The sequence below is a fragment of the Vanessa tameamea genome, chromosome 14 (genome assembly GCF_037043105.1).
Source record: "Vanessa tameamea isolate UH-Manoa-2023 chromosome 14, ilVanTame1 primary haplotype, whole genome shotgun sequence".
In the NCBI taxonomy this organism is placed as follows: Eukaryota; Metazoa; Arthropoda; class Insecta; order Lepidoptera; family Nymphalidae; genus Vanessa; species Vanessa tameamea.
In genome coordinates, this window is record NC_087322.1 from 11,982,993 (window position 1) to 11,996,202 (window position 13,210).

At 32.0% G+C, this 13,210-nt stretch overlaps 2 protein-coding genes and 1 pseudogene across 5 annotated transcripts in view; all 3 read right to left on the reverse strand.

Annotated features, from left to right (window-relative positions):
- The window catches only part of LOC113395985 (sorting nexin-27), a 174,791-nt gene that overhangs the window by 133,067 nt on the left and 28,514 nt on the right, over positions 1–13,210 (reverse strand). The gene's annotated exons all lie outside the window — the stretch shown is intronic.
- Positions 1–13,210, reverse strand: part of LOC113395993 (myogenesis-regulating glycosidase) — a 312,246-nt gene that overhangs the window by 21,581 nt on the left and 277,455 nt on the right. The window contains exons 1-2 of one of the 4 annotated variants that reach the window (XM_026633754.2): positions 9,019–9,179; positions 5,825–6,394 (exon numbers count right to left, since the gene is read on the reverse strand). In XM_026633754.2, the coding sequence (XP_026489539.2) occupies positions 5,825–6,364 (540 nt within the window). In that variant the 5' untranslated portion in view covers positions 6,365–6,394; positions 9,019–9,179. Of the gene's footprint in view, positions 1–3,146; positions 3,397–4,679; positions 5,096–5,824; positions 6,395–9,018; positions 9,180–13,210 lie in introns of those variants that run through there. The other 3 variants (XM_026633755.2, XM_026633756.2, XM_026633757.2) reach the window with 3 other exon arrangements.
- LOC113396000 (U2 spliceosomal RNA) lies at positions 2,665–2,816 on the reverse strand (annotated as a pseudogene).

The following is a 13,210-nucleotide window of genomic DNA, read 5'->3' on the forward strand; positions in this document are numbered from 1 at the left end:
AAAGCTACTACTGGGCGTTGAATGTATATTTTACAGAGAAGAACCGACAAGACACTCAGTTCTATTTACATTAACAGCCTGTAAAATTCCCACTGCTGGGCTAAGGACTCCTCTACCTTTGAGGAGAAGATTTGGAGCATATTCCACCACGCTGCTCCAATGCGGGTTGGTGGAATACACACGTGGCAGAAATTAGACACATGCAGGTTTCACTCAGTACTTAGTATGTAATTGTATAAATAAAAGTATCTTATAGATTACTAAGATTCCACTTTTATATGCGTATATGACGATTATACAATTTATACGGCATATAAATGTAGACATATAATAAGAAATTTAGGCCTTTTCATATAGGCATATAAATTAGGTCAGTGAAAGAATGTGAAAAACAGTCATGCATGAAATAATATAACCGGATAAAGCGCGAAAATACAAACATAGGGTGAAATAAAAAAGATAGAGTTAAAATTTTGAAATTAGTTTTAAATGAATGTTATTTGTAATGGTACATTTTCGAAGAATCTAAAGCAACATTCTCTTGATCGATGTGTATAAAATATTGTATCAGGAGCGGACGCACCCAAAACTGCAAGGTCATATCTGTTAAATAAGATTTTATTGCAGAGAAACCTTATTAGAAAGTAATAAGTATAATAATGGATCGATGAATAAAATTATACATCAAATAAAAGTCTTCTAATCATATTGGCAAAGCAGTCGATTATATTTGAAATATCTGGGGTTATCACTGGATAAAATGTTGCTCTCAATCAAGGCTTTTTACGTCTCAACAAATTTACGAAATATGATTTAGAAGTTTCGAAAATGTTCTAAATGAATGATTTTCTTATATTCTATATAATATTCGTAAACTGCGAGAAGATCGTGACCACCAAGAGCGCTCCTCGCGGACCGCGTGTGCAACAATTTATAAATATGCATAGCAACAGAAAGTATTGTTCGTCTTGACCGAAGTCGACGAGTTACGCTTATGAATAAACTAGCTCCATCTATGTCAGAACCACTAAAATTACTCGTATAATCTATGTAGCAGACAGCTCCGAACCTCAACATAATAGTTCCGAACTATGCCAGCAGAGGAATATATAATGTACAACCGGCTTTTCTCGGACGAACAAAGTTATAATTAGTAAATTCTCTCACAAAAATAATAAGTTATTGTTTTGTCAACGGTTTTGTTGTGTGACAAAATTTTCGAAGATTTCATCAACCCTATTGGTTGAAAAAAACCGTTAACTTTAGTTTGATTTATACAACTAGCTACCTATAAAAACCTGCTTTGTAGTCTGCCTGAATCATATTAGAATGGATGTTTTCCTATTTTCCAATAAAATTGACGATCTAACGCTTAAAGATTTATCAATTATGACTGTTAACGTTCAAACAAACTAACTCGGTTAAAGGTAACCGACGTAGAAGAGTTAGCAAGCTGAAGTGTCAATAGACAGGACACATCAAAACAAAACCGATTAAGAAGAAAGATTAAGTTCTTTAATGGGGTGCAAGTTGTCCAGGTACAATTTATGTCGACTGACAGTTTCAGAAGACAGAATTACTTGGATTGGCGCCAATTGCGAGATGCCTAAGTCCAGCACTGGATCTTCAAACGGTGATTGTAATAAATGCAATAATAATACATAACCTTAATTTACACGTGCACAGTCGCGGCAAATGACATGTATATAATAACAACATAATTAACACGTCCTTATGTTCGTTATCTTGACTGTTGTTATTGTTTGAAAATGTTGTAATTTACCTTTTGTTTTACCGCTTCCTGTGCTGCGTAACTGTGATATATTATGTACTGTAATAAATACATATATATATATATATATATATATATATATATACGAGTATACCTAGTCACTATTACAAGGACGTCATTTTTATATAACAATATATTAATTTCAACTATTAAGATTATCTATAAATCAAAATTATTTTAAATATTTTGATTCCATTATTAACCATTAATGGTGAAGATTTCTTGTTGCCGATTAAGGAAAACATCTCGAGGAGTCTTGTATTATTTGAATGAAAACAACTCTTCATTTTGGTTTAAATTATTTGTTTCTAAAAACTTAGAAAATATCCTACATACATAATTTTGCGATATTGTAGAGTGAGGCGACCTTACACGAGTACTAGTTCTTACTAGGTTTTGATTCCCAATATGTTATAGATAAGGCCTTTGTATGTAACACAATAAATATTTTCAATAAAAAATTATGCTCCATAACTTCTCCTCGGAAAGAAAGGAGGCCTAAGTCCAAAAGTGGGTTATGCCTTTGTTTCTTTGAGCCCGTCTGTCTGGGTACCATATTCATTCGTTATTGTATAAACAGCAATACTTAGGTATTTCTTATTCCAATTTTAATAATGAATTATTCAGATCTTAAATGCCATGGTTAATGAAATGGTAGCGAAAGATTAGAGAAGAGAAGGAGATGTTTTATGTAACTGGCGATACCAGTCTATGACGGTGACAAACTCATGGTCAATGTTTACCCCATTTACCACCAGTTAGTCACCGATGAAGTTCTTTGGACTTTTAGTTCCATAAACAAATCGTTTGCTCGAATACCTTCCAACATTAAATTCTGTAAAAAAGTATTTATATGTGTATAGCTAATTATAAAATAATCGCTTGAGGCTTAGATGCGTGCTGGCCAGACGCGAACGTGCACGCAATTCGAACGAAATACAGTCAAGAAATATTTTTCAGATATGAAGCTGAAAAGAACAGATAAGTACTACAATTGATTATAACCATAAGGCTGAGAAGCGACACAGACAAGAAGTTCTACGTCGACAATTATTATTAACTTTCCAATAATAATTATAAAAAACTAAAATAATTTGTACTTTTAAATATCAGATCTACTATTTTCTACGTAATATAATTATGTTTATTAATATTTTTGCTGTAAGTCCCATAGTTGCATTTTTACGTATTGTTAATCAACTGTCATTTGTCTCGAAGGATAATCAGATTACTCAGGAGCCAGTACGTACCCACAACCAACACAGGTGTTTATGTTTCTAAGTTTAATGCACATTTGTAAATCAATGGAACATTTTAGATACAAAGGCTATTAAATAAAATTAACACAATGTACCTTTTTGTCCAAGAAATTGTTGATACTATCAGAACTATTGGAACTGCACTCCAAGCTCTCGTCACTGTTGCCCAAACCCCCACACCCAATCCCACTTCCTGCCCCACTGTCACTCTTACTGATATCTGAATCAGATTCAATCCACAAAGGCGATCGGTATTTGAAAGTTTGAGCGAATGCGTTAAATCGGGACTCATTGTTCATTTGAGAGGTTGAGTATGAAGTTTTCATACTTTTCCTTTAATACTTAATAAATAGGATAAAGTCTAATTTATTAGTTTGTATTTGAGAAGTTAATTGATAATATCCCAGAAATAACAATGAGCCGGGATTCGAGTTCTAAATTTGAATCACAATATTAATTAAAAATAATTTTTGAATGGTCACATTCCCAAACGAATTTAAGATAACATATGATTTGTAAGATCACGGGCGCTGGATGTAGGCAAATAGACAACAGGGACGTTTAGGAGCGACCTTTAAGTTTTAGAGATGGGACATTTATTGGTGGAGTAATCGTAAAATTATTAATCTTTAAATTTATGGATAAGACAGTAATTCAGGTCAAAATATTTCTTTATAATAGACGGTGTGATAAGATAATAAATCTTAACGCAAAAGACAAATCATTGTTGTATTTCTTTAGGTATGTGTGACATTTTCTCTCCAAGCAAATTCATAAAGATCTAACTTCATATTGATTTTGAAGCTAAAACTATTTATTAAACTCTACTATTGTTATTCGATTGTTGATTCATACCATTTATTTATTTTTTAATAAAATATAGTATATACATATATAAAAAAACGAGCCACCATTCCACGCGGTCAAGATTTATACAGTAACTATTTTTAATTCATATTTGTATATATTTAAGCACTTCATGTTATCAATTCTTATGTTAATAAAACGAGTGAGGCTTATATTGCAAGCTAAGTAAGTTTTGATTTAAAAAAAAATTAAGAGATAATTTCTACAAAAATATCGTTACAGAATTGCACATCCCTCGACAGGATGTCGGTCAATTTTGTTAAGATGTGTCTCAAAACGAGTCGCAGACGTCTCTCGGTCGCTTATAAATATTTTATTGAAGAGAAAAAAAAATCAATGTCTTCATAATTATTAACGAATGTCACAAACCAAATTAAACACTAAAATATTTTCTAGGTAATGTAGAAAGTGTTACAAAACATTAATTAAAAACCATTAAACAAAAAAAATTACAATCATAATAATGATAAAAGATTTGACTTGTGTTTGCGTGAATAGCTTAATTGTTTTCCATAATTCTGCTTTAAGTAGATTACTTATCATTTAAATTTTGCTACAAAAGTCGACTAAATATTGTTTAAGATAAGATGTTTGAGATTCGTTGAAAGGCAAACTAGAAGGAATTAATGAAGTCACAAGACATCGTGTACTTATTATAAATATATTCTTATCTGTATATTTCGTGCTATCGATCGGGGTACTTGTGTTCAATTACAATGATTGCAAAAGTATGAAGTAGTCATGGTCTATACTGTACTCACTTCATTCGATTGATTTTTCGACTCCCGTCTTTCATAGTGCCTTAATCTATCTGGAACTGAAAGGGATGCTCGTGTGTAGTCTCTAAAGATAACTGGACTTGCCACCGATGGCGATGGCGTATGTTCACCTTTACCCGTATCATTCGCATCATATTCGGGTCCAAAAATTTTAATTTCTGGTGTCGATGAACGAAATTCTAATTTGTTTTCAGACACAGGGCTACCAATTCGGAAATTTATTTCAGATTGATTGGGTTCGTCTTCATCAATGTATTGTATGTCATTTGGTGTTCTGTTCGCTTCATGGATCATTCGCCTAGTGTCTGATGGCATTTGTACATAATCATGTGGGTACGATGGTATGTTCAGACGCAGGTCTGGCCTCTTTCTTGTTCTCATTGTTAATTTTCTTTTGTCTCATTCACTTCAACTTCACTTTAACGTGCGAATGTTTTCTTTCACGAAAATATTTAATATTTAAGTCACAAGATAAAACTTATCACTTGTCAAGTATATAATTTGGCGATCACGTCAAAGTAGGAAGCATCGCTACTCAAGATAAGCGAAGATACAGCGCATTTACTAAAAACTGTTCATCGATTATATGCAACGACAAATTTTAACTCGTATTATTATTATTGCAATTTAAACATTTGTATCACGGGGACAACAATTTTAAACTGAAGTCAATTTCTTTCTTGTATTTATCAAATTTGCCGCTATCATTTCGCGTTGATAAAAACTGACGCAAGATAATGAAACGACTTTCAAATAAATATTTATTTTATTGTTTGTTTGATGTAGAAGGCACACAACGATATTTGACTAATTTCTACATTCAAGGCCTGAAGAAGATTATCTTTAGAGATTTTGGATAATTATCCTTAATTTTGACTGTACACTAACTTACAACGAATACACGCCTAAGCAATGAAATATTTAGGTTAATGATCCTTTAATTATCTCATTTATTGCTGTAGTTATCTTGTCCAAATAATCTTTTTTATTAATATTTGATATCTTTGTGATAATTTACAGGAGAAAGTAGTTTATTGTATGAGCGTAAATTGTAATACCATTATAAACCATGAGACTTGAAAAAAATATAGTGTTCTTCGAATTTGTAATACGTAAGTAAAACTTACCTGATCTTGTGTGTTCCTCATGTACTCCTGCTTCAGCAATTCCATGTTTGGCAGAGTCGGCATTGATATTGAATTCCTTCTTAAACTCGTTCTTCGTTGCTCTACTTCTCTTTCCACTGTTATCAAATCTTCTGATTCCAGAGCTCCAAATGCTTTAGGCGTATTAGGTGTTGTCTCAGATATATCAGTAGATTGGGTACTTGGACTTGTAGGTTTTGACGATTTAGAAGATTCTGGATCAAGTGTTATATAAAGCGTTCCTTCGGGCGTGTCTACAACTATTGTATCACTATTTGGAGAATGAACTGCACCTAAGTCTGACGCATGAATTTTTCTATCTTCTTTTACATCAAATGCCTCTACATCATTTTTTTCTACGTCTCTGAGTCGTTTTGGTCGCATTGGTTCATTGGCTTTGACGTGCTCTAGTTCGACGAACTCATCGACATAAGGTATGTTTTTGTTCGATCGTATTTCGGGTGAATTGAGCCCTTTCGCGACATCTTCATGCGGAGCGTTGTTTATGTTTCGGTTTTCCATAGTCTCGCGTGATTATTTCATAGTAACAGTCTGAAAAAAGAGATTAAAAAATTTGTGAGATTTTTAACGAATATATCTGTATACATATATAATAATTAAACCAGTCGATTCCAAATTTTCAACTTAGTTTCATACGAGTATCTCTAGGTATCGTATGCGAAAGTCAATTGTTATCTTTTGACAATAAAGCATATTCCGTTAAGTGTTTAATATTTATGTTCGATGGGCATTGAGATGCGGCTTTATCTAGTACCTCAAAAATTCAATGATCGATGTAAAATAGGTTAGGTAATACATGGAATACAGAAATGCATTCACTCGTAAACTTATAACAGCTAATTCCAAACAACCGATTGATGTTAAAATTTGTATGATTTTGTTTGAGAACTTGAATCATTATATTTATGGCATCCGGCACATATTGCTCGGCTTGTGTTAATTTATTCATACCTATCTCTACTGTACATAATCAGCCTGTAAATTTCCCACTGCTGGGCTAAGGCCTCCTCTCCCGTTGAGGAGAAGGTATGGAGCATATTCCACCACGCTGCTCCAATGCGGGTTGGTGGAATACACATGTGACAGAATTTCGTTGAAATTAGACACATGCAGGTTTCCTCACGATGTTTTCCTTCACCGCCGAGCACGAGATGTATTATAAACACAAATTAATCACATGAAAATTCAGTGGTGCCTGCCTGGGTTTGAACCCGAAATCATCGGTTAAGATGCACGCGTTCTAACCACTGGGCCATCTCGGCTCTCACTGTCATCAATCTCTACTGTATATAATCTGTAGTGGTTTCTAAAAACGAATAGTGCAAATACTTTCTTCAAAAAAAAAAAAATACTTTACAGTTTTCGAGTTATTACTCTTTAACATCCATTCTTATATGTAAGGATATTCATACACGCATGATTGAGCTTAAGTGATTCTGTCACTAAGTGTCCAGACGAATCCGCGAGGTGCTAATTAAGTTAGACGACTCATGTCAGTACGATACACTGAACACGTAAGAAACTTTACAATTAAAATACGTAATATTTACTATACGACTTTTTTAAGCAATCATACAAGTCATTCATATAGAAATTAGCCAAACACATCAAATGTAGTAATGTTTTTATTAATTTAACAATTAATTAACTACCAAATTAAAATTACTCATCTTCAATTAGTATTCAATTTAATATAAGAATCAAGATTTTTTCTATATTTCAGATAAAATTTAACCAAATGTTTAATTTTTCTTATACATCTAAAATATTTTACAAACAAGCGAAATACCACTGACTGACTCATTACGAAATCTCTGCGACTGAGACAGTCACTAAAAAAGGTTTTTCGAAAAATTTAACATCAGGTGGGGAATTGAAAGGGGTTATTTCGTATCCAATTTACACATATGTCGTATAGTCGGAACGTTGATCTAGTATACATTAGCTACACTAATCAACACTGATTATCCTCAGATTCACAATACAACATATAAAACATATACATACATTCTTAACTTTAAACACAGATATTCCATTTATTTCCACAAATTTCCGTTACATGACGCCTCGCTTAATGCTATGTACACACTAAACTCCAGATATGTTTGCTATGATTATCTCGCGATTAACTTGTTCACACTCACCGTTTCGAACACACAATGTACATACGTCATGTACTTCCAGGACCTTGGTGTGGTGATAAGAATTTCAAAAGTTAATCGTTGTATTCGATTAAATTATAAAATAATTTATCGGCATCAATGACATGATGATTATATTGCGTTTAATATTGATTTAGAAATGTAAATCTTTTCATGTAATTGATGTTTTAACGCTGGTTAGACTAGTAGTACCAATTAGTTTATAATGTTATAGATTCCGAGTCTGGGTTGAGATACTACTAGTTTTTAAGGTTGTTAGTACTTTGGGTTCAAACCCCGACTTGGGTCAATAAAAAGCAATTGAGTTTTCCAATCAATACACCCACACCAGCGGTCCTGAGTTTGATACTTGGCAGAGACATTCCACTGTTTTGGAAAGCAAACAAAGTTTTCGACTCCTTCCTCTAAATTCTCCGGTTGTGTCGCCTTTTCTGTGTCATTGAATCATGAGAAAGAGGGAAAAAAGGAATTTGTGTTTGCGGACATATTCCTGGACTATGACATTATCTTGTAATGTTTTGTGGTCAAGCAAACAATATTTTCCTATGTTCTGTTCGTCGCGGCTTTTCCCGTGTAGAATTAAATAAAACATTATGTTATTATGCCTTTAGTTCGTCATGTTTAAGCTAAAAAGATATATGACAATACTTGTTTTGTTTTTGGATGGTCTACTATTGTTTAGGAGTTTAAGCAGATCGAATTGGATAAAGTTCTACATTTTTAGGATAAGCCCTTATAATTAGAGGAAGGTCTGTTCCACAAGTAACATGTTTTATAGTTTATACGTTGATCAATCGTTACCTTCAATATTTAGACAACAAATTTTACAAATATAATTTAAAAAATACAAAGGCAAAAGTCCAATTAGCAGTGGTATATGTACTAGCTGATAATGCTATTATTATGAATATAATCATAGTATTACATGTGGACGTATTCTGTGTGTGCGTGTTACTGTGTAAGAAAAAAGAAAAAAAAATATGTCGCAATTACCTGAATTCTGAAGCTTCATCCTAAGTGATCACCATGAAATACACGAACAATATTATTAAGGCTATTGTTAATATTCCATAGATAATATAGTCCAAGTTGAAAACGCACCAGAAACAATGTTCTTTATCGTCAGACAGACATTCCACGTTCTTCATTTTCGAATAACCTATCTATTAACAAATATTTATATTTTGTTTCGTATTTCTTCTTATTAAAATTCTAATAACTACATAATTTGCTATTCGATACTTTATAATAACAATTACATTATTAACAGTATTAGTAACATAATATTACGTATTATAAAATAAGGAAACGAAAATAAATCGATGAGGCGTTCTAAGCGTTGCTTGTATTCCAGTTTTATGAATCTAACGTAGTGTTAAAAAAACTTTAATTACATCATAATGGGAAAATTCTTAGTTTCCAAGGTTGTTTATGTGGTTACTATACCTCTTTGGACGTTGCTTGCCAAATTTTAACGTATTTTTCATGGGCAACGTACATTTCAATAGTTATAGTCCAGTCATTGCATACATTTGGAATTGCAACTGAACCGAGAAAGCCAAATTTTGGATATCATGTTCTAGAAAAGCTTAACTTCAAATTGTCGACCAAAAGAGCGTTGTACAATTTCCGCCATCTTGTAAAAAGGGTTAAATTTCCATTTTTCATAATAACTCGGTTCTTCGTTGGGATACGTAAATTTTTGTGGTGTAGTTTCCATCGGATCTTTCGTAGACTTGAACGAACTTATTAATATAGATGACAGAAAATAATACTTCCTAACAATGTTATTCTTTGTGTCAACTTGACGATGAGATGAATTGTATAAACAATTTAAGCACTTGAAGTCAATGCTTGACCGGATTTGACCCCGCGACCTTTACTTACGATACACGTGTTTAATCAACTATTACTAAGCAATATCTTATAATACATTTATCTCTAAAAATCTTAATTTATCATTGTTGTAATTATTGTTAGTTATTTTTTTTTAATTCATTTAATTTTTCTGCTAATTGTTTAAATGTTAAATAATTAATAAGCGTCTATATTGCAGTCTGTAGTATTTATTAAATAGAGTATTGTTAAAAAAATTGTTATTGGAGGCTAACGTAACTATTAATGCTGTATATACCTATTAAGTGTTTGAAATTGTATCTGTCATTTTATTGTATTCTTGTTTTAAGTGCTATATTTCAAATACTGTGGTGTATCGATTAAATAAATAAATAAATAAATACATATTTTTTTATTTAATAAAATATAGTTTTGATATTGTTATAATTGCATACAACTTAGGGCACCTAAGCCACGAATCAATGTTAAAACGATAAATGATAAATCATTAAATTATAAAATTAATGAAGTATTTATATTATATTAATGAAATTGTTTATAATTATTCACAAATGTTTACGTTATATAATAAATTTAAATCATAATATACTCATTTACTAATAAAGGTAGCCATACATTAACTAGTAGTCTTAACACCAAATGGAATTGTTTATGCACTGCTCTATTATATGAAGAATGAGAGAGACGGCATAATTACGAACACAAAGGGTAAAACTTCAATCATATATCAAACTTAATGAAATGGCTAATTAATTACAAGGCCAAATTCAGAGAGGCGACCATTTACCACCCAATGAACATCAATAAAAAAAAAATCTAAGTAACTTTTTATAAATATACATATAATTATAAAAATTTCGCTCGCGGTTTTACTCATTTAAGGGGCTGTTCGTCAGTTATAAGGCACAAAATGTTGCCTATGACCTTCCTTGGAATTCAAGCTTATTTTATACGAAAATTCTTTACAATTCGACAGCAACAGAGAAACCATTGAGAGAAACCGATAGAGTTACTCACGTGTTTATATTATTAATATAGATTATTATTTAAAGTTTTATTTACCTTTTTACTAACTCAGATAACGTAATGACAAAACATGTACTTATTATATTTTATATTTATTTATAATTCGTATACAATAATAGTTTAACAGAAATATATACATATACAAAGATAACAAAATAAAGATTAAAATTAATAAAAAGCAGATAGTTTTGTGTGTGTGTGTGTGCTTGTCATTTATATGTGAACATGTAAGTATATTTATATGATATAATATAATATAAATACACAACTTATGATGACTATTTGAAATGTAGAAAGATGAAAAAGTGTAAGGATTTTTTTTACTATGATAATTATGTTAATGACGTGCTAACGATTGATAGATTGAAAATCATGGGATCCTTAGTCATTTAATTTAACGAATTGAATGTTAACGATAGTATAATCAAATTGTCGAGCTATTGGTAACAAATACTCGATTTTTTAACCAAGGCCAAAACCAAGAAGGAAATGGCATACATACATATGTACGTATCTGTGCGTGTACTTTATACCATCAACATTACACATAAGATTATTTATATTTAGATAGTCTGTTAAAGATGAGAACGCGGCCAAGAAATAGCGACCAACGGTTGGCCACTAAGTACACGCACACTAGTAAAGTAGTATGACGTTTGAAGAGTGTCAAGCGTAGCGGTCACGCACACCAAGATAATAAAGTTGGCTCTTTGTTTTTAGTAATCTAAGCTTACTTATTTATATCCAAGTAGGAATTATAAATAAATTAAAAAAAAAAAAATTACCTAACTTTCCAAATAAATAAATGAGCAATGCAATAGTGTATTTAGTTGTCTTTTGTAATTAGCATTTACGAAAGCTCCATTGACTGTTAATTTAAATCCAAGACTGTTGTTTGACGCTAAAATTATCATATCATTGAATTAATTTACCAGAATTATTTATATCTTCGAATTGACTTAATTAAATATATTATATATATATATATATATATCTTTTGTTTCTGATTAAAATATACAGAAGTAATCTTCAAATACATTTCTATTTCCACTTTATAAATGGTTTTATCTTTCGAAATAGAAACTCATTCATGCTCTGATGACAATATCGCAGTGCTACCACACAACAAAGATAGACCTCACAGTGGTAAGATATTAATCGAAGCTCCGACCAAACACCACTGCCTTTCACCAGTGGCGTTGGTATCTTAGGGCACCAGGGCCCCGGAGCTCAGAGGGCCCTCTAACCTAAGCTTTGAAAAGAGCGGGTCAGTCAACTGGCCAGCTCCTGAAGCTATAAAACCTCGATCCTGCTCACAATTTTTTTTCTTTTCCTATCTATAATTTTGAAGGCCAATATAAATTAAAGAGGGATTGGAAGGAGGGGGTGAGGGCCCGATTCTTTTTCTATGCACCAAGCCCCTTGCCCACCTAGCTATACTACGCCTTTCACGTGGTTTAATAATTTATCTCATGCTCTACATCAAAGGAATTCCTCGCTGAAAAGCGTTTATGTATCAAGCACTCTTGTTAAACTCTGCACAATATGAAATTAAATTTTCCAATAAATAAATAAATATTAAGGCAATTCAGGTAATTCAAATCTTCTCCATAACTTGGAAAAAGTTTCTGGCGTCATTGCGTTCATGTTACACTTGCCGACGATATTACTTAAATAAAAAAGCAACGTTTAGCATAAGACACGTCGTATGATATGGTTTTGTTGGTTAAAATATTTTCAATTTATTTGTACATTGCGTGCAAATACTGTTCACGTTATCCTACATTCACGTACCTATATTTTTTTTGACTTTGATTATTTATGTCAAGATAGACTGTAAAACTGAGAACGCTTCGAAAGAAATAGTGGCCAACTTTTGGCCGTACACGCACACAAGTAAAGTAATATTTGGCGAGTGTCAAACGTAACACACACATAGATTAAAGTGGGTTCGTTTGTTTCAGTTCTGTATCTAGTTGTTTGAATAACGTAAGGATAACACATAGAAATATTCTCAATAAGGAGGTTACAATATTCTCGTAGAAAAATCACTTTTATTGTAATTTATCGCTCGCGTATTAAATTACTTCGTAAGAAAAAGAATTTTAAACAGTCACTTCGTTTTTAAATATCACCATTGAAACTCAATCGTCGGTCACTGTTTACGAATTGCTACTAAAAATTTTCAAAGTAACGCTACGTCTCGTTAACCCTTATCAATACGGCACGTTGAGGATAATTAATTTATTATTGAATTAATTATGTAAGTAGTTTTTGAATTCATTACATGAATATTTTCGCG